Source organism: Antechinus flavipes, chromosome 2 (genome assembly GCF_016432865.1).
Source record: "Antechinus flavipes isolate AdamAnt ecotype Samford, QLD, Australia chromosome 2, AdamAnt_v2, whole genome shotgun sequence".
Classification (NCBI taxonomy): Eukaryota; Metazoa; Chordata; class Mammalia; order Dasyuromorphia; family Dasyuridae; genus Antechinus; species Antechinus flavipes.
Window position 1 is genome coordinate 48,560,664 of NC_067399.1, and position 22,220 is coordinate 48,582,883.

Genomic DNA, 22,220 nt, shown 5'->3' on the forward strand with positions numbered 1-22,220 from the left:
CTAATGAGAATGGTCAGGCATGAAGTAGTGTAAGTGAGAGAGAGAATCAGTGGGGGCCTCATTTCCAGCATCTCTGCTCTCACTGTTTCTCCAGCACAGATCTTATAACCAAATCTTGGAATTTTTTTAACACCCATTGCAGATGGAAGGGGCCTTATGCCAATGGGTGACAGGTCCCCTTTTTATCTGGCTGCTACTTGCATTTTTAAGTGGGAGAGAGGAGCACAGCCACTGCAACCAGATCGAATACCCATATGCCCTATCTCCTGTTAGGAAGCTTGGTGAGAAAGTTACGTGTTGAGTGAGTTTTTTTTTTTAATCTTCTCATTTTTTAATCAATTCAAAAATTTTAAGTTGGAATAAAAGATCCCTAAAGTTGCTTCCAGCAACAAAACAACTTATGCTTCATTAGTATTTGTCTTTATTTTCTATAGTCTGTTTTTTCTACAACTAATTATTTTTCTTTAAAAACTTAGTTGAAACTTGTTCACCATCTTATTTGTATTGGGACAAAGAATTGATTTCAGTGCTTCGCACAATACCAGACCCATAACAACTACGTAACTTAATGCTAGCTGACTGACTGATTTGATAATGGGACTTGTACTAATTCAAAGGATCAGGAAAAAAAAAAGTCATATCTTATGATGAGTGACACAAAGAGAACAATATAGCAGGATGACTGACAGATTTTGTTTTTTGTTTTTTTTAAGTAATTATACTTTATTTAAATTTTGAGCTCTTAATTATCTCCCTCTTGCCCCTTCCCCAACCACTGAGAAGGCAAACAATATGACATCAAGTATACATGTGAAATCATACAAAATATATTTCATGTTAGTTATGGTGTACCCTCCCTAACCACTCCCCCCCCCCCCAAAAAAAAAAGGACAAAACAAATAAAGTTAAAAAGTGTGCTTTGATCTGCACTTGGAATTCATCAGCTCTCTCTCTGGAGAGACTGGATTTTCAGAACTATTTTAGATCACTGATCAGAATAGCTAAGTCTTTCACGCTGATTATCATGACAATGTTGCTGTTAATTGTACAACATTCTCCTGGTTCTAGATCATTGGACACAGCAACAACAAGATTATATGATGATCAGTTCTGATGGACATGGCTCTCTTCAACAATGAGATGATTCAAACTAGTTCCAGTGATCTTGTGATGAAGAAAGCCATCTACACCCAGGGAGAGGACTATATGTGTGGATCACAACATAGCATTTTCACTCTTTTATTGTTGTTTGCTTGCTCATTTTTTTTCTTTTTGATCTGATTTTTCTTGTGCAGCAAGATAATTGTATAAATATGTATGCATATGTTGGATTTAAAATATATTTCTACCATGTTTAACATATACTGAATTACTTGCTATCTAGGAGAGGGGTGGGGGAAAACTAGAACACAAGGTTTTGCAAGGGTAAATGTTGAAAAATTATCTATGCATATGTTTTGAAAATAAAAAGCTTTAATTAAAAAAAAAATTCTTGTGGTCCTGCTCACTTCACTTTGTGTCAGTTCATGGGAGTCTCCCCAAGTTTTTGTACAAGTAGATCCTTTCCCTTTTTCTTTGATCTCTTCGAGGTACAGACCTATTAGTGAGGTATACACAGTTTTGTAGCCTTTTAGGAATAGTTTAAATTATTCTCCTGAATGGCTAGATCAGTAAGAGCATTTCAAGGTTTACAAAGGGTCTTACAAATATCACCTCATTCCATCCTTTCACAACACTGGGAGGCAGATACTATTATCATCCTCATTTTAGAAATAAGGAAACTAAGGGAGACAGAGGTGAAGGAAGGTAAGCAGGAAAGGTCTGTTGCACTAGGATGGGAGTTCAGCACAATCCGGATGCAGACTGTGCCAGCATAGCCCCAGCCCCAACCTGGGCACCAGCAAAGTGGGAGCCAGCCTCAGGACCTCTGAATCCACAGCAGTCCTGGTAGTGTCCAGACCTCTCAGCCCAGAGACACCAAAGCGGGCTTGGAATTTTGGCAGGAAAGGTTTGTCTCTCTAGGGTGAGAAGGCTGGGTAAACTAGCAAACCAGGAGCAGTGACAGCAGTGGCAGTTTCCAGGGGCTTCGGCCCACAGCGGGTCTTTCTACTAGCACTGAGGAAGGACTCTGATGCTTTAGCACACTGGAACTTACAGCCACAGTGAAGCAGGGACCCTTCTCATATTCCCATGGCAGAAAAAAATGCTTGTGGTCAGGTCCACAGAAGGAGCTCTGAAAACAGCTGCTCAAAACCTCTGAAGCTTGGGATAGTGCACCCTCCACCCTGGAAACAGAACCTTACTTTATCAAAGAGTTAAAAGCTGAGTGATAGGCTAGGAAAATGAGCAGGCAAAAGAAAAAAAAAAGATTCTTCCATAAAAAGTTGCTATGGTGATGAAGAAGATAAAACACATTCAGAAGATAATAAAGTCAAAGTTACTACATTTAAAGTCTCCAAGAAAAATAAGAATTAGTTTTAGGCCATGGAAGAACTCAAAAAAGACTTTGAAAATCAAGTAAGTGAGGTAGAAGGAAAAATGGGAAGAGAAATGAGAGTGATGCAAAAAGAAATAGAAAAAGCCAAGGAGGAAAAGAATGCCTTAAAAAGCAAAATTGGCTAAATGGGAAAGGAAGTACAAAAGGTCACTGAGGAAAATAATTTCTCAAAAATTAAAATTGAGCAAATGGAACCTAATGACTTTATAAAAAAGCAAGAAATAATAAAAAAAAAATCCAAAAATGAAAAAATAGAGTACAATGTGAAATATTTCCCTGGAAAGACAAATGATCTGGAAAATAGATCCAGGAGAGATTATTTTAAAATGCTGGTCTACCTAAAAACCATGACAAAAAAGGGGAGTTTAGACATCATCTTTCAAGAAATTGTCTTTTTTTCTTTTAATTTATTTTTAATACATATAGCCTTAGGAATCATATTGGGAGAGAAAAATCAGAGCAAAAGGGAAAAACCATGGGAGATATTTTTAAAAAACACAGAAAAAAAGAAGTGAACATAGCATGTATTAATTTACATTCAGTCTCCTCAGTTCTTTTTCTGGGTGTAGATGTCATTTTCTATCCAAAGTCTATGGGGAAGGGGCAGTTGGGTGGCATAGTGGATAGAGCTCCCTGTGATCCTAGGCAAGTCACTTAACTCCTACTGCCTCAGGAAAAAAAAAAGAAAGAGAGAGAAAAGAAGAAGGAAGGAAGGAAAGAAGGAAGGAAGGAAAGAAGGAAGGAAGGAAAGAAGGAAGGAAGGAAAGAAGGAAGGAAGGAAGGAAGGAAGAAGGAAGGAAGGAAGGAAGGAAGGAAAGAAGGAAGGAAGGAAGGAAACAGTCTATGGGGATTGTTTTGCTCACTGAACCAGTGAGAAGAATCAAGTCTTTCATAGTTGATCATTGCACATTCTTGCTGCTTTTATATACAATGTATTTCTGGTTCTGCTTGTTTCACTCTACATCAGGTCATGTAAATTTTTCCAGGCCTTTCTAAAAATCAGCTTATTCATCATTTTTTATAGACCAATAATATTCCATTACTTTCATATACCACAACTTGTTTGGTGATTCTCCAATTGATGGTAATCTATTCATTTTCTAATTTTCTGCTCCCTTTCAAGAAATTATCAAGGAAAACTGTCCTGATATCCTAGAATGAGGTAGTAAGATAGAAATTTTAAAAATCCACTCATCATCTCCTTGAAGAAGTCCTAAGATGAAAACTCCCAGGAATATTATAGCCAAATTCCAGAACTCCTAGAAAATATTGCAAACATCCCAAAAGAAACAATTCAAGTATAATGGAGTCACAGTCAGGATAACACAAGATGTAGCAGCTTCTACATTAAAGGACCAGAGGGTTTAGAATATGATATTCTGGAGAGCAATGGAGTTAAGATTACAACCAAGAATCACCACCCTAGCAAAACTGAGTACATAATACTTCAAGGGAAAAGGTAGACATTCAATGAAATAGAGGAATTTCAAACATCTGTGATAAAAAGACCAGCGATAAATAGAAAATTTGATTTTCAAATAGAGGACTTGGAAGAAGCATAAGGAAGTAATCAGGAAAGTGATATCATAAGGGATTTGATAAGATTTAACTGTTTATATTCCTATGTGGAAGGATGATATTTATAACTCTAAGAACTTTCTCATTATTATGGTAGTTAGAAAGAGTATATAGACAGAGAGCACAAGAATGAGTTGAATATGAAGGGATAATATCTAAAAAAAAATAAACTAAGAGATGAGAAAGGAATGTATCAAGAGAAAGGAAAAGGGACAAGTAAAATGGTATGAATTATTTGCCATAAAAGAGGCAAGAAAGAGTGGAGGGGAAGAAAGGGAGAGAGGCAAGTGAGTAAAACTTACTCTTGTCAGAAATGGCCCAAAAAGGAAATAATATACACACTCAATATGTATATAGAGATCTATCTCACCCTGAGGGAAAATAAGAGGGGAAGGGACTATGAGAAGGAAGGAGGATTATTGAAGGGAGGATATATCAGGTGAGGGGATGGTCAGAAGCAAAACACTTGAAGAAGGACAGGGTAAAAGGAAAGAGAGAATAGAATAAATGGGGGAGGGGGAATGCAGTTAGCAATAGTAATTATGAAAAGAATTTTGACAAAAGTTTGTCTAATGAAGGCCTCTTTTCTCAAATGTAAAGGGAACTAAATCAAATTTATAACAAAAATAAGAACCATTCCCCAACTGATAAATGATCAAAATATATAAAAAATGCCCAAAGAGCTATAAAATCATACACATCCTTTGACTTAATAATATTACTACTAGGCATGAATCCCAAAAGAGATTTAAAAAAAAAAGGAAAAGGAGCTATATATACAGAAATATTGATGGCAGCTCTTTTCTCAAGGCAAAGAATTGGACAGTGAGGGGCTACCTATCAATTGGAGAATTACTAGATAAATTGTGCTATGTGATTATGATGGAATACCATTGTTTTATAAGAAATGATGTGCAGAATGCTCTCAGAAAAATCTAGAAAATGCTTCATGAGCTCATGAAAAATGAAAAGTACTATGTGCAAACTAATAACAATGTTGTGGGATGACCAGCCATAAATGACTTTACTATTTTCAGCAATACAATGATTCAAGACCACCCTGAAACAATAAACTTATGATGAAAAATTCTATCCATACAGAGAAAGAACTGAATGTCAGATTACAGATTGAAGCATTTTAAAAACTATTTTTCTTGAGGTTTTTTTTGGGGGGAGGGAGGCAATGTTTTCTTTTACATGAGTTTTATGGAAATTTTTTGTGTTAGAAAAAAAACAAAACCTTGGAAAACTTACTTTAGATCTCTGGACCACAGTGAGGTCCTTGCCTCTAAAGAGAAAGGTGATAAATCTATATGACCTCTAAAGTTCCTTCCAGCTTTGGATATATATGCTTTAAGATACATCACCAATCTACAAATGTGTAATAAGGTCTTATTATGTGCCAACCACTGTGTTATTAAAGGCTGGGAATATAAGGAAAATGCAAAACCAGTCCCTGTCCTCAAGGAGTTCCCAATCCAATGGGGAAAAGCATATGCAGCAATCAGGACGTGGGGGAGAAACACAGAGTACACTAAAGGTAGCCTTATTGGGGAGGGTAGAGCAAGAAAAGCCTGCTGGGGGATTGGGGAGGGTACCATTCCGTAAAGGAAGCTGGGGATTTTAAGATTTGGAGATCAGGAAGGAAATCATTGCAGGCAGAGAAGACATCCCAAACAAAGGCGCAGAGTATCACATGTGACACACAGCAAGTGAGACCCAGGATAAAAATGCAATTGAGCTCCAGAGAGCGCTGATGAATTCTGAACAGCAGGAAAGAGAGTAGATTGGTGATTTCACTGGTAGAGGGCTCCCAGGTGAGGAAATTCCCTCTGCAAGGCCAGTTACCAGTGTGAGATTGAGTTAATTGAGCTGGGTCATTTGGCTTGATTAGGTCAGAGTCAGGAAGTGAGCCCAGGTTCTTTTGGCTTCAAGGCCAGTTCTCTGTCCACTAAGCCTTTCTTTCAGTGTAGACAATTAAGTCTTGATCTATTGGGTTTTTACTGGGTAGAATGGTAGGTTAATCTTTTTTCAGGCTTACAGTTAGTTAATAATTATTTATGGAATACCTATTATATTCAAAGCTCTATAAAATAAATAAAATCTTATGCCTAAATATGACTCTAGGAAAGGGAAGAGAATAAGCATTTAATAAGCACTTACTATGTGCCAAGCATGGTAATAAATGCTTTTTTACAAATATTATGCCATTTGATCTTCGGTAGTGACCTAATTTAGCTGCACATTCTTTTTTCTTCTATTTCCCAGTTTTAAATTCTGAACTCTGCACTAGAAAAAAATGAAGCTAGATTATTCCTACAGGGCATATTCTCAGGACCAGGAGAGAAAAGAACAGAATAGAAAGAAAATGGGTTTTTATAATGAATGTCATTTTGGGAAATAATCTTTAAACCTGTGCCAAATAAGAAAAGACTTGAGGACTAGTGCCTATTTGGGAGTTGTCTATTCGTCATCCAGGAAGATATTAAAACAATTGTGCCAAGTACTTAAGAGTGATTTGAAACAGATAAAAATCTTCCTCAGTGACCCCTGGAGTCAACATAAGAGTAAACAGAATTCAACCTTCTCCAAGTTTAGAAAGACAACGGACAAGTGTGTGCTTGGTCCAGTAAACGAGAAGCTCCCCAAAGCCTAAGTGCTCAGAAGGCTGCTCCTGGGTCTCCGTTCCCTGAGAGTCTTCCTCATCAGATGGATCACTGACACGGGTGCCCAGCATTGCTCCCCTTGCCATACAACCCGTCATCAACATCAGGCCTAATACCCAGAGACACCAGGCAGCTGCCCATGTAATAGCTGAAATTTTTCAAGGCATCGGTAGGAAATAATAATGGTCTGCTCCCCTTGTAAACTTCACCTGGTAGTTGGTACCCTGCGAATACCCCCAACCTGGCACTTCTGACCTGGCAGTGCAAGGACATGGTACAGACTTATGTGGAGAAGAATCAATCAGCTCCCAAGGCTCTGTTGAGCATAACAGCTTCTAGACTAAGTCAACTCAACGGCCTTTGGGAAAAACCAGTAAAGTCTGATCTCATCTATGAAAGTGGGAGCCAGGACAAATGCTTTGCTCCCCTAAATTCACACACTACGTTAGTACTCTTACATGAGGGCAGAACAGACGTCCATTTAATAGCTAACATTTATATATCCGTTACCGTGTGCCCATCTACTGTGCCAAGCACTCCACAATTACTATTTTGGTCTTTACAACTCAGGTCATCCTGGGAGCCAGTGCCTCACACAGACATGTATAAAACATATACATAACATAAAACATATGTACATATATTATGCACACACATACAATATAAAAGATATGGGATTCCCACAGTTTGGCACAGTGCCTGACAAATAGTAGGCCCTTTATAAATGATGACAGACTTACATGATTGCATATATATAACTTATTTTAAGTTATTATATTTTTAGGGAGAAAGGAAGAAAATGTGAAACTTAAAAACTTTTTAAAAATGAATGTCAAAAATTGTTTTTACATGTAATTGGAAAAAATAAAATATTAATAAAAAAATTAGTGTTGACTGAATGATCTTAGAGGGAAGATACTACTAGCTGCAGGGTGGGTAAGATCTCATAAAAGTTGAAATTTGAGCTGAATCCAGAAGGAAGCCAGGGAAGCTGAAAGGGAAAGGTGAGGAGGGAGGCATTCCTGCCAGGCAGGAAGCTCAGCCAATGAAAATGCAGAGTCAGGAGATGGAAGATTCTGTCCCAGGAGCAGCAAAGAAGGTCAGTATGGAAGAGCATAAAATGTAAAAAGACTAGGACAATAGAAAGGGGCCAGATTGTGAAGAGAAGGGTGTTAAAAATATTGTCCTTTGACCTTTCTCCCTATTAACTTGTCAAATTATATGCATATAATTAATCATTCTTTTAAAGTCAAGCATTAATAATCCCTATTACAAATGCAAAGGCTACTGAAACCATTAATCTCTTATTCCATTAACATCTTAGTTCATCAAATTAGCCTTAGTCATCTGGATACCAGTAACAAGGAACAGAGCACTGTTTTTTATATTTATGGGACACAGGGAACTCAGTAGATGTTCTCCTATAGGAGAACAAGCCAGGCACCCAGGCCGTGGCAGCTCGGAGCAGCAGGTCATCTTCTGGACTCCTTAGCAGTCATGGAGAGGAGGGTTAAGCAGCGCATGGAACCAACCAGGCTCTTGGTATGTGAGGGAGGAGCACGGAGAAACCTTTTATGTGCTGTCTGACGGTGGACGCCCGGGGGAGGATCCCAGTGTGTCACAAGGAAGGGCCCGCTGCAGTGAGGCAGAGCAGAGGATTCGGTGAGTTGGATGGGAGAGAGAGTACGGTTCGGCCAGGCTGGCAGGGAGCAGGCAAGCCCAGAGCGGGGCAGGAGCAGTAAGCTAGGATGAGCTGCTACTGACGAGCTCTGGCTTGGACCACTGCTTTCAATCAGTTAGTTTCCATAGCCCGGGGATAGCAAACAGAGCCAGGTTTGAGTGCAGGTGGGTCTTGACATGGGAGTGGGAAAGCTCTGAAGAATCCTGCTGAGGGACACAGTTGTCCATAAATAGGAGTGTCTGGCAGACCAAGTAGACAAGGGAGATCCTGTGAGATCTTGGGGGCAGAGACAAGGAAGACTTCACTCGGATTTTTTTGCCAAGGAAGGTTCCCTGCCCTTTAGAAGATTAACTGGGAGTGAAAGAGTTGTCTACTTAGTAATATTTTCTCCAAATTCTGATATTCACCTTAACTGAATACATTTAGGAAGGAAAAGGAAAAGTCTCAAAGTCTGAAAAGAGCAAAAATAGAATATATAATAAATAACTTAAAAATAAGTGTTCAAATTGGCCAACACAAAAATCAATCCCTCCTCAACCTAATGGTAAACACATACTCACACACATTCCAAAAATACAAAAACAAGGCAAAATACCCTATTTCGTCATTATCTAAATTGTGTATGTGTATTCCATGTACGACTGGCAATTCTGAAATGGGAGCCCCTAAACAGAGAGATTAAAAAGGTCCATCCTCCAAGAAAAACATAAAGTAAAGAATGCTGAACAATTGAGAGGAAGGCCTCGCCTCTATAATCAGTCAACAAGCATTTATCAGCAGCTTACTCTGTGCACTGAGGACATAAAGAAAGGCAAAATCACAGTCCCTGCCCTGAAAAAGCTCAGGTTCTATCTAATGGGGGAGAGAACATGCAGTGGTCACACTCTAGAGATAGACATGCACATTTATTTTTCTCTAGATCTCAATGAAAAGTCCCCAGGAGCAGGGCTTCTACAGAAGGTAAAGTGGGAGCAGAGGCCAAGGGGGAGAGGGGAAGACAAGGACCTTCCAAGTGTCAATTGGCTGGAGTGGGAGATGAGGAACAGAAAAGGGGCCAGTGGAGTGAGGCACGCTGAGGGGCTGGGGCTGGAAAGGCAGTAGGAGGCCAGGCTGTGAAGGGCTGAAGAGTTCTTACTTGATCCTACAGGTAAGTGGAAGCCACTGGAATTTCTTAATTAGGGAATAAAATGGTCAAATTGGCATTTCAGGAAAATCACTGACAACTGAGTGGAGGATGGACAAGAGAAAAATATCGATGCAATCCCTTTCCCAATAGGACAAAATGTAGGGAAATACCTGAACAGGTTCTCACCAATAAAATGGATTGTCTCCATATTTCCACCTGCTTAATTCTCTTCAAAAATCTCCCATTCTCTCCCTGGATCTCATTTTTCTTCTTCCATCTAAAAGCAATCCTTTCCTACCCAATGTCATCCATCCTTATTTGAGCTTGGCTATATCATTTATCATTATTCCAACTTGAATTTCAATTATTTATGTGTATGTTTTATTCTCTTTTCAGCTGCCTTGCTACTATATCCTAAGGACTCCCAGGGTTTACCATCTGCCCTCTGATATGCCCTCCACACACACAGGCTTTGTCATCTGACTGGCTAATACACCTAAAAAATCATTAGGCCTTTCAATCTGCCCCCTAAGGACCACCTAGCCTTTCCACCTGCCTTGAAGTTGATCTTGATGAGTGCTTGTTGAATTAAATTGAAACAAAAACCAATATTCCAAGAATCAGAATCTTCAAAAATGAATATTATTTCGCTGAGAAAGCTCCATGTTAATTACTGAGTTTATTCTAGTATAGACTGGGATAGAGTCAGATTTAAGATCACTTGAATGAAAATGCCTCCTCATGGCACTTGCCTAACCTAATACAACTGATCTGATATCCCAAGGCATTTTAAAGGCACTCATCTTTGAAAGTGGCTGGAGACAAAGCTTCTACATTATAATAAATGTGATAATAGTACCAGTTTTTAGCTGGGGATCTTCAAAGTAGCTACAGTTCTAAAAAGCCAGAAGACCAGGAGGGTCAGAATCTTTGGTTAAAGCTGTCTCTGGACAGCAATGAAAGGAAAAAGAATTAGATTCTAGATGGCCCGCTGAACAATTGGTATTAAGATGTATAATACCAATACAGAACAAGATTTCTAAGATAGTCTGTGTCTAAGTCTGAAAGGCCAAAGGAACAGCAAAATAACTCCCATCTATGGACCTGTTTAGATTTACATTGGGCTTTTCTCAAAAATTATATGTCAGATCTATGGATAAAGGGAGACCTTCATGACCAAACAAGAAATAGAGAGGAATATAGGAGTTAAAATAAATAATTCTGATTAAATTAAATTTTAAAATTTTTTACACAAACAAAACTAATACAGCCAAAATTAGAAAGCAGGAAACTTAGTAGAGGGAGTGAATTTATAGTGATCTTCTTTGATCAAAACCTCATTTCTCAAATATATAGAGAACTGAGCCAAATTTATAAAAATAAGAACTATTTCTCAACTGATAAATGGGTCAAGGGATATGAACAGGCAGTTTTCAGAAGAAGAAATCACTTATCAATGGTCATGTGAAAAAATACTCTAACTCACCAATAATTAGTGAAATATAAATTAAAACAACTCTGAGGTTACCTCTCACCATCAGATTGGTAACATGACAAAAAAGAGGAGATATGGAAAGTGGAGGACACTAATGCACTGTCGATGGAGCTGGAAACTAGTCCAACCATTCTAGAGAATAATTTGGAACTATGCCCACAAGGACATAAAACTGTGTATATCCCCTTTTAAAAAAATCTTATTTAATATTTTATTTTTCCTAATTACATGTATAAACAATTTTAACATTCTTTTTTCCTCTAAATTTTGAGTTTCAAATTTTATCCCTCTTTTTCTTCACCCCTTGTCACTGAGAAGGCAAGCAATTTGACATAGGTTATACATGTGTACTATCCTAAAGAGATCAAAGAAAAAAAATGAAAGGCTCTATTTGCAGAAAAATATTCATAATAGCTCTTTTTGTGAGGCCAGAGAATAGGAAATTCCTCATCAACTGGGGAATGGCTGAACAAGTTGTAGTATATGATTGCAATAGAATATTGTCTTATAAGATGATAATGAGGGGATAGTTTCAGAAAAAACCTGGGAAGACTTATCTAAGCTGATGAAAAGTGAAGTGAGCAGAACCAGGAGAACACCATATACAATTATATGAATATTATAATAATGATCAGTTGTGAATGACTTAGCTACTTTGATCAAAACAATGATCCAAGGCAATTTCAAAGAATTCATGATGAAGAATGCTATCCATTTCCAGAGGAAGAATTGATAAAGTTTAAATGAAATAGAACTACATATTTTTTCATTTATTTTTCTTCCTTTTTTTCTCCTACAATATGACTAATGTGGAAGTATGTTTTGCAAAACTTCATATGTTTTGCATGAATTCATATGTATAATGAATTCAATGTATCAATATTGCTTGCTTCTCAAATGGCAGGGGAGAGGAAGAAAAAAAAATTGGAATTGAAAATAAACTTAAAAAAAAATCCAAAACAAGAAAACCAAATGCTTTCCTTATCACAATTCCAGGAAACACAGGTATTATTATTCCTATTTCAGGGAAAAGGTGGAACCTGGCTCTAAGATTTCACTGTTATCACTGAAATAAGGAAACTACCTCTACTGGGATAGTCAAGTAATGACAGGATGTGAGATTGACAGGAACTTAGCCCAAGTTTTCCCGATGTAATCTACAATTTCAACTTGTCTCTTAACAATTGAGAAAACTGAGGCTGAAAAGTAAAATGATTTTACATAAGTCAAGAAGTCTTACCCCAAATGCAACCCCCCAATCTTTGTACTTCCAGTTGTTCTGTTCCCTTTAGGTAGAAGTTTGAGATCAAATGAAGTCTTCAAGAAATAGGAGGAATTTCCTACTCTCTTAATCTGTGGGAAATTCTTCTGAGGCAGGATTGTTCACCCAAGTCATAAAGAATGCCCCTTAAAATGTCCATTCCCATTTCAAATGAGGGAGGGAAGTAAATCATATCTTTATTTTCTCCCATTTTGCCTCCTAATAAAGCTGTCTTAATTTATACAACTTACCTGAACAGCTCCTCCCAAAATGGCAGCCACCAGTCCCATTGACATACTCAAAGTCTGTGCTTCCACAGTACTCTCTAACTCTTGGGTTAAGCTAAGACATGCTCTCTTCAATGTTGCTGCTACAAATTCCACCACCTGCCATAGAAAAGAAATTTAAAATCACTGGCAAGTTACAAAAACATTCCTGAAACTCTTGTTTAAAAAAAATAGATTTATAAATCTATTAAATGCCTTTAAGCAAAAGATATTTTGCAGAAGCAGTTAAGAACAATCAAGACAATGAACCATCGAGCAGAAGGATGTAAGAAGTTAAGTCAACAAGTGTTTATTAAGCAATTATTCCATACCAGGAACTGTGTTGCTGGAGTATAAAACAACAGTTATTATAAAATGCCCCTGGGTGCAAAATATCAGAAGACATAACAGCAATATCTTATTTTTATGTAACACTTTATACCAGCAGTATCTTATTTTTATGTAACACTTTGAATTTAATATACAGAGCAGTTATCACCTTTGTTGCCTAGTCAATTTTAGCAAGAAATTTCAAGTAAAAGATCAAAAAAGTTCCCTGTCTCCAGGGATGTCAAACATTATAAACCTTATTAACAAAACCCTTTCAAGTTTGTTTGGAGGGTTTCAAGACAAAGAATCAACATGAAATCTCTTTCACAAGTTTGTGTGTACCCTACAGTCTTCAAGGTATAAAACAAAAGATTAATAACTTTTTTAAAAATAAGCAATCAAAAATAGTAGACCAGTATTAGATAAACTCAAGAACATAAATCACTGGAGGAAAGACCCAACTGGTTAGTTTTGTTATTTCCTTTACCTCCAAACAGATAAAGGAACTCACAGTTTGTTAATATGGAAGTGGGATGTTGGTGAGAACAGGAATGAGGAAACTAAGTAATTGAAAAGTAGGAATATTGAAGAAGTCCCCCACAAAGAAGGCAGGAATTAGGGAGGAGAAAAATACTGAGTCAGGCACTAAACTCACTGACTACAACAAGAGAGAATATTCTAGAGGTGGCTGAATTATGGCCATCTGGATATGAACTGGGTAATAAATCTGAATAATGCAAACCTCAAGAAGGAGAGATGGTGTTGAGTAGGTGGTAGAGGGAGAATCAGAAGGGGACGGGGGAGCATGGAGCATGCGCATTCCCCCATGATGACCACTGAATAGGGGACTCATAAGAATATGGATAGTATAGAAAAGAATGTTAAAGGAAGCAGTGTTATCAGGAGGGAGCCAGGCTTCTGTGAATAACAGAAGATGGAAGACGTGAAAAAGGAAGAGGCTTAACATAAAAGAAAACTTGATAATTATGGAGCAGGCAAGAAAGCAGACAGATCTGAAGTGGGGCACTAGGGGATGGGTGAGGAACGAACTGAATAGGAGGAAGGAAATGTTGGAGGAGGGGAGTAGGATTTGTGCTTCCACATCCTGGGGTTCAGAGATTCTGTGACAAGGAGAGTCTAAAGTCGTGGGGATGCTAAACCTTGAAGAGGGAGTCCAACAGAGTATCAGTCGCTGGCCAGAAGACCACTGGGGGTGGGCGTGGACATGTGATGAGACTGCTTGCAATCCTTCCTTGAAGTCCAACCCAGAAGCAGGTGGTGATAGTTTCATCCTCTGAAGCCCTGGGAGTCCCACCTCGCAGCAGGCAGGGGCAGGAGGAGGCATGGGGGTCCCATCAGAAGGAGCTAGGACAGGATGGTATCTTGCATGTATTACAAAAGGCTGGGATGAGGAAAAAGGAAGGCGTCTTGCCCTTCATTGTTATCCTATTGTCACTATTCTTTTATAAAGTGTTATGGATGAAGGTATAAAATCAGGTTATAGCAGTACTATACTGTTTCCATTTCCAGAAATATTCTGAGTCAAAGATCTTCGGTTTGGGTAATAAAGCCTCTAGAGAGTTCATGTCAGTACAGTAGGGAAAAATTACCTGGAGGGGATGAGTTAAGGATGAGTTAATTCAAAGAATGAGTGTTGGAGAAGCAGCCATCAATATAAATAATGTTTTTAGAGAGGTAGAAGATATAAGAGTTTATGGGTGAATACAAATTTTCCTATCAGGAAACATAATAGAATGCTGCCTGGTAGATAAAACTGGGATTTCAAAATTTTTAAGTTACATGCAGGGCCATACAGTTCATTCTGGTCCTTAATTTATCCCAGACCCATCAGTTTTAAAGAACCTCCAAGGTTACTGCTGAGAATGATTTTTCCCTGAACAAGAAGGGCCTCTGTAACAGGCCCAGAGGGATCACCCTCCGCTGCTGGACACTTAATCACAACAATGTTCCATGGCTCAGGCCAAAAGATGCCTCTTTGCAACTTCCACTCTCATCACTCTCGGTTCTCAATCCAGAATGGAAAAGAAAAACCAAGCTCTCTTGAGAGCCCTTCAAATACCCGACAAGAGACCTTATGTCCCTTCCCACCCCAACTCCTTCAACTCCCTCCTATGGCCTGGCTCTGAGGCCTGTCATCATACCACAGGCCCTCCTTTAGACCCTCTCTGGATGATCCATGTCCTCCCTCCAATATGATCCCCAGGACTGGACACAGTACCAAAATTTATCCCTTCCCTCACTCTGTATACTTTGCCTCTCATGACATAGCCCAAGACTACGCAAGCTTTCTAGTCTACATTCCTGCATTTTGGCTAATATTTTGTGAGTATTTGTTACATTATTAATTGTGTCTTATTTTTCAGTCTATATTATTGTCTTATTGTGATAGTGATATTACATATTTACATTAGAGACATAATGACAGTTTCTAGACCTTTCAACCATTGGATAAAGTATGGAATAGCTTTTTTTCCCCTTACCCACTCAAGATCTCATCTCTTCAAAGAACTATGCTCCCAAAACTTCCTATACGCCTACAAATATAGATTTAAATTGGTAAAGTTCTTATATTATTGATTTGCAAATATTTCCTTAGAACACTTTCAAATACCCTAGGAGTGAGTGGAGATAAAAATTAAATGAGCACAATGTGAAGAGGAAAAGTTATTGAAAAATCTAAAGAACCGTCATTGTCATTAGTGATAAAGAGAAATCAGATTTTTTAGAATATGCTTAGGAGCAATAATTTCACACATTTATGTGTCGTTTGGTGGCTTTACAAAACAGCAAGCCTGTTACACAGTTATCTGCCAGTATCATTCACTCCTCTGAGAGAAGAGGAAAGGCCATCAGTGACAAGCACTGCTGCTACTTCCCTGTCCCCCTCCAGGACTCTTTTCCCAACAAGCCAGCCTGGGGCATTCCTGTCCTCCTCTGGCCTGACTGACCTGGCTGATGCTGGTAAAGACCGTCTCGGACATCCTCTCACACAGAACGGCCACCACCTGCAAGGTCAGCAGCTTCTTCTCCTGCTCTTCGACCAGAGCCCGCTGGTACTCCTCCAAGGCCAAGAGGCTTCGGTGGGAGAAGGGCTTGGAGGGAGGTTTGGCTTCCTTCTCCACCGCTACATGTGTCAGCTCCTGGAAGAGCAGAGCAAGACAGAAGGTGGCCCCCAAAGCCAGGTTAACAGGAATGTCAGAGACTCAGACCCTGTAATCCGAGTGAGCCATTCTCATAGCAATGCCCACAGCCCCATTACTGCTCAGCAGATCATCGCTGTGGTACCTGGCACTTACTGCCCGGGTCTCTCTCAAGGATCCTGCTATCACCCCCCCCACCCCGAGCCAGCTGCCAGGAGATGCCACAGCTGCCAGGGCTCTGAGACAAAACCAACACAGAAGGTCTCGGGGCCTCACATCTGGCGCTAGGCGTTCATTCCTTCGGGTATTTCCCGAGATGCCCATGAAAATGCAAACACTGCTGGAAGGGACAAAACCTTAACCTGCGGGTCATCGAGATGAAAGGGCTCAGAACAAAGTCCCTGGGATGAAATAAAATCGACGGCTGAGAAGATGCAGGAGCTGAGATGCCTCCCATGCTTGTGAGGGGAACCTGTGCTGAGACAATGTCACCTCAGAGGGGCTCCCACCTCCTGTCGCCCCAACCTTCTCCTCCCCACGGATGCTCCAGGAGCACCATGTCCTCCTCCCACAGGACAGGGAAAGGAGGGCAAGAAGACAGCCATGGAAGCATCCTCCAGCTATGGAAGACCTCAAGGCACAAGAACACAGGGAAGATGAAGAAAGGGGCAGCAGCCTTGATTCCCTCTGAGAGCAGGCATTGTAAAGCTTCTAAGTGGACACAAGACAGCCAGGTTCTAGGGTTCCTCCCTGACAAAACAACAGTCAGACTCAATAACCGCAAAAGCACACAAGGTTTTTCAAGGGCCAATGTTGAAAAAAATTATCCTTGCACATGTTTGAAAATAAAAAACTTCAATTAAAAAAAATTTAAAAATTTAAAAATAAAATAATTGCAAAACTCTTACTGCCTTTGGAAAGGTCTTTCCTATCCACCCAGAGTGAATATTAAGCCTGTGCCAGACAGGATCGGGTTCAGATCTAAAATGAGCACTGAGCCCGTTGTGGAAAGAAGCAGAGTTACAGATGACTTCTGTGGGCTGAAGAAGGATCCTCCTCCTTCCCATCTAATAGAGGGCTGCCACGGGCCTGCTTCCTACTCCAGCTGCTCTGGTAGTGGGGCAGAGAGCCGTAAGGAGGGCCCCCATGGGATGCCTCAGGGCTCCACTCAGGGATGGGGTCCCCTGGGCGCTGCTGCTCCAGGGTGCATCTGACTCTTACCTCCAAGCAGCAGATGAAGAAGTCCCCGGCCAGGCCGCTCTCCTGACACTGCGACAGCAGCTCCACCAGAAACTCCGCCTGTTCCTGCTCGGACACCACTTTCTGATACAGAACCTCATCCTCATCACTGCAAGGCAGGACGACATTTACTACATCAGTACTACCTACAGGCGGAACTTTAAAAAAGAATCCCACATTTATCTAAAGCAACACTTAACTTCTATACAGAATTAGCATTTCAAATTGGGGGAAAATTTCAATAACCTTATGAACTATACCTATAATATTTCCCATAGAGAAAATTCAAATGATTAATTGTCAATAATGAAGTTACTGACCTATAAACATAATCACTTGCTTAAGTCTATACAAATAATACATATGACTTAAATAAATACATATCCATATAAAAATAAATTATATGTTGTCCTAAGGACTGCAAAGCTTTCTTTTTCACTCTCTCTCTCCCTACATAAATATATGTGTGGACACACACACACAATATAAAATCCCATGTGATCCTCACAAAAATGCTATGAGGTTGGTGCTATCATGATCCCCACTTTTCAGTTTAGGAAAGTGAGGCAGGCAGCCCTTAAATGACTTACCATGGGTCACACATCTAGGAAAAGTACATGGCTGGATTTGATCTTCCTTTCTAGTTTACTGTCCCACCTGAATTCCTTAAAACTAAAAGGATCAATCCGGCAGATTGTTCCATTAAATCCCCTTACTTCTCATTTTCTAAAGTCCCTACTCTTTCATTCTTAGGAGAAATGTATTGGACTAGCCTCCTACAAACATCTGAAACAAACAAAAATGGGTAGAAGCTAAAGTGGGGATGCTCCCACGGAAGGGAGAAGACGCTCTTTCTTCCCAAAGCACACCAAGTCCCCATAAGATTTTCCCTACTCTCCTTCCCTGATGTTTGCTCAACTTTGTCTGTAAACCTCCCAGGGGTTATCAGAGGACCATTGGCAAAGGAAAAGAAAATGAAAGGGGCTTCTAGATGAATTATCCTATTCCCAAGAGAACTGCTTCCTCTCCATCTTTTGTCACCTCTCTCTGACATCCTGCTCAATCTAATAGATCCTAAATCCTTCCTAGACTTCCTTACCCAACCTGTCAGGAAACTTGATGGAGGCTTGTGATATCGGGCCTAGAGCTGATCAGGTACATGACACTCAGCCTTGAGAGCTGCCACGGGGCACTTTAAACAAGAGTGGAAGGGGGTCCCTGTGTGATAGCCCACATGTAAACTTCAAGAGAGCTGAGAGGAAGGAGGAGGTGTTCAGCTAGTGACTTTCCCAGGTGACTACTTTCCCAGTAGTTATAAAGACAAAATTGGAATTTTTCCCTGAACTGGGATCACAAAGCCCCCCAGCTATAGAGAATGGGCATTATACTTATGACTCTCAATTGTTTACCAATATCAGCACTCTGAGGTACACTGGTCCATTTCTATAACTACTAACTCTTCAAAATCCAACTGTCTTAGGTGGGAAAGATAATTTTTACTTAGTAACAATGTGAAAATACAAGTGAAAAACAATGTTTAGTAAAATGTGAAAAGATCAGTTGAGATTAGAAAGTGAATATAAAATCCTAATAAAAGAATAGGTAAAATGGAAGTAGGTAGGATATGCCTATTATTCAAAAGATTTTGGAACCTGGGAATAGCACTATGATTTCTGTCACAAGTCCCCTACAAACTTTTCATAAGGGAGTAAGAAGAGGATTCTTGCAAAAAATCTATGTATAATTTATATCCCAAAGAGATCATAAAAGAGAGAAAAGGATCCACATGTGCAAAAATGCTTATAGCAGTTCTTTTGGGAGTGGCAAGAAATTGGAAACTGAGTAGATGCCCACCAATTGGGGAATAACTGAATAAGCTGTGGCATATGAATGTAATGGGATATTATTGTTCTATAAGAAATGATGAGCAGGCTGATTTCAGAAAAGCCTGGAAAGACTTATATGAATTGATGTTGAGTGAAGTGAGCAGAACTAAGAGAACACAGTACAAAGAAACAGCAAGTCTATGTGATGATCAATTGTGAATGACTTAGCTGTTCTCAGCAATACAGTGAGACTGTGATCCATAGACTTGGGATGAAAAATACCACCTGCATTCAGAGAAAGAATTATGGAGATTGAATGTGGATTGAAGTAAATATTTCACTTTTTTTTTTCTCATGGTTTCTCCCTTTTGTTATGATTTTTCTTTTACATAACAAATATGAAAATATGTTTAAAATGACTGTTCACGTACAACCTATATTACATTGCTTGCCATCTTGGAGAAAGAGAAGAGAAGGAAAGGAGGAAAAATTTGGAACACAAACTTACAAAAATGAACATTGAAAAATATCTTTACATGTGATTGGGGGAAAACATACTGTTACATAAGAACAAACAAAAAAAATCCACCTTTGTTTATTATCCTGAACACAGTGGGACTATTATTAGAAGTAGAGAGAAGTCAAAATTTACAGTGATACTTTACCTTGACAGTGGCTGAGATCTTTTTCACCATTAAAATATCATAAATAATTATCAATTATTTCATTGTTGGCCAAGTATATATTTGGTAGCTTTCATATTTACTTAATCCTATTTGAGAGTTATAATAGAGATATAAGTAACTAGTTATGTGAAAGATTCTCTAAGTTTATTAAGTAAATAATAGCAACAGTTAATATTTACATATAGCTTTAAGGTATGAAAAAAGTTTTACAAATATTATCTCATTTGATCCTCCCAATAGCTTTATGCAATAAGTGCTATTAATAGCTCATTTTGCTGATAAAAAAACTGAGTCAGAGAAGGCTGCCAGAGTCACACAATTAAGGCAGGATTTAACTTGGGATTTTCATCTATTTTATCCTGTTACATGTGAGAGAAACTCTGTTTTACAAACTCGATATAGAAGAAGATAAGATTTTAAGCTATTTTTCTTCAGTCAGCAAAATCATACTTCCCAATGAGTATCTTTAACCCACTTAGAAGTGAGTAATCTGGATATTTAGTTTTTGAATTAGTTTATCAACTACAGTTCTTTAGATTACTCACATTTTCTCTAACTTATTTAAAAAAAAAAAGAAACAAAGAAAAAAATTGAAATGCATTTAAAATTCTTCCAGATGTCTCTCTAGTAGCCTCATTATTTACATCTAAGTATAAAATTATATATTCCTTGACCCAGTTAACACATCATTGGACATATATTCCAAGGTATTTGTGCAAAAATGTTTGTAGCAGAATGTTTCTAGTAGCAAAAAACTAGAGGCAAAGTGAGTATCTATTTTTTGAAGGAACAGCTGAACAAATTACAGTACATGAATGTAATGGATATTCCTAAACCAAACAGCAATGACTATGAGGAATATAGACAAAATGACAAATAACAAAGTGAGTAAAATCAAGAAAAAGACCTACAAAATGGCTGCAAAAAGGTAAAAGAAAACAACATTTAAAGACCATGGGCACTCTGATATATGCAATGTCCAATCCCAACATCACAAAATGGGAATGGAATAGGCCTCCTTCTCCAGAGGAAAAGATTATGGACTGGAAATGCAGAACAGGTTTCTATGAAAGAGTGGGCATCATTAGGAAGAGACAGAAATATAAAAAATTAATTTAATAAATATTTATTTAAAATAAAAGGGCATGATAATAGCAAATTGAGTAACAATGTTTTATTGTGTTAATATTTGGCTGCTAAATAGTCTATTAATTAGCATATGTGTTGTTCCAAAAATAAAACAGCCAAAATAAAACAAACCAAACAGTACTGTTCTTCTCTTTGGTTTATTTAAAGTTTTTATTTATAAATTCTTTATTATCAAACTGATACTATAACATTAACTACACCATACATTTGTCTTTTGCTTTCTTATTAAAAAACTTTATTTAAAAAAAATTAAAATATTAAAAGATCTGATTTTATCTAAACAATTGGGAAAATATTAAATGTCTTGGATAAGTCAGGCAAATGTCATAAATATGAAAATGCTATCTAAACTAATCTATTTATTTAGCGCTATACCAATCAAACTCCCAAGAAACTATTTTAAGGACCTAGAAAAAATAACAACAAAATTCATCTGGAAGAACAAAAGGTCAAGAATTTGAAGGAACTAATGAAAAAAAAATCAAATAAAGGCAGCCTAGTTGTACCTGATCTAAAATTATATTATAAAGCAGAGGTCATCAAAACCATTTGGTATTGGCTAAGAAATAGACTAGTTGATCAGTGGAATAGATTAGGTTCATAGGACAAAATAGTCAATAACTATAGCAATCTAGTATTTGACAAACCCAAAGGCCCCAGTTTTTGGGATAAAAATTCACTATTTGACAAAAACTGCTGGGAAAATTGGAAATTAGTATGGCAGAAATTAGGCATTGATCTACACTTAACACCGTACACCAAGATAAGGTCAAAATGGGTTCATGATCTAGGCATAAAGAATAAGATTATAAATAAATTAGAAGAACATAGGATAGTTTACCTCTCAGATTTGTGGAGGAGAAGGAATTTGTGACCAAAGAACAAGATCATTATTGATCACAAAATAGATAATTTTGATTATGTTAAATTAAAAAGGTTTTGTATAAATAAAATGAATGCAAACAAGATTAGAAGGGAAGCAATAAACTGGAAAAACATTTTTACATTCAAAGGTTCTGCTAAAGGCCTCATTTCCAACATATATAGAGAACTGACTCAAATTTATAAAAAATTAAGCCATTTTCCAATTGATAAATGGGCAAAGGATATGAACAGAAAATTTTCAGATGAAGAAACTGAAAACTATTTTTAGTAATATGAAAAAGTGCTCCAAATCACTATTGATCAGAGAAATGAAAATTAAGACAACTCAGATACCACTACACAGCTCTCAGATTGGCTAAGATACAGGAAAAGAT

At 38.2% G+C, this 22,220-nt stretch overlaps 1 protein-coding gene across 1 annotated transcript in view; it reads right to left on the reverse strand.

The window, feature by feature from the left end:
• Positions 1–22,220, reverse strand: part of TANGO6 (transport and golgi organization 6 homolog) — a 189,721-nt gene that overhangs the window by 118,971 nt on the left and 48,530 nt on the right. The window contains exons 10-12 of the mRNA XM_051974727.1: positions 17,283–17,409; positions 15,870–16,061; positions 12,556–12,690 (exon numbers count right to left, since the gene is read on the reverse strand). Of these exons, the coding sequence (XP_051830687.1) occupies positions 12,556–12,690; positions 15,870–16,061; positions 17,283–17,409 (454 nt within the window). The remainder of the gene's footprint in view (positions 1–12,555; positions 12,691–15,869; positions 16,062–17,282; positions 17,410–22,220) is intronic.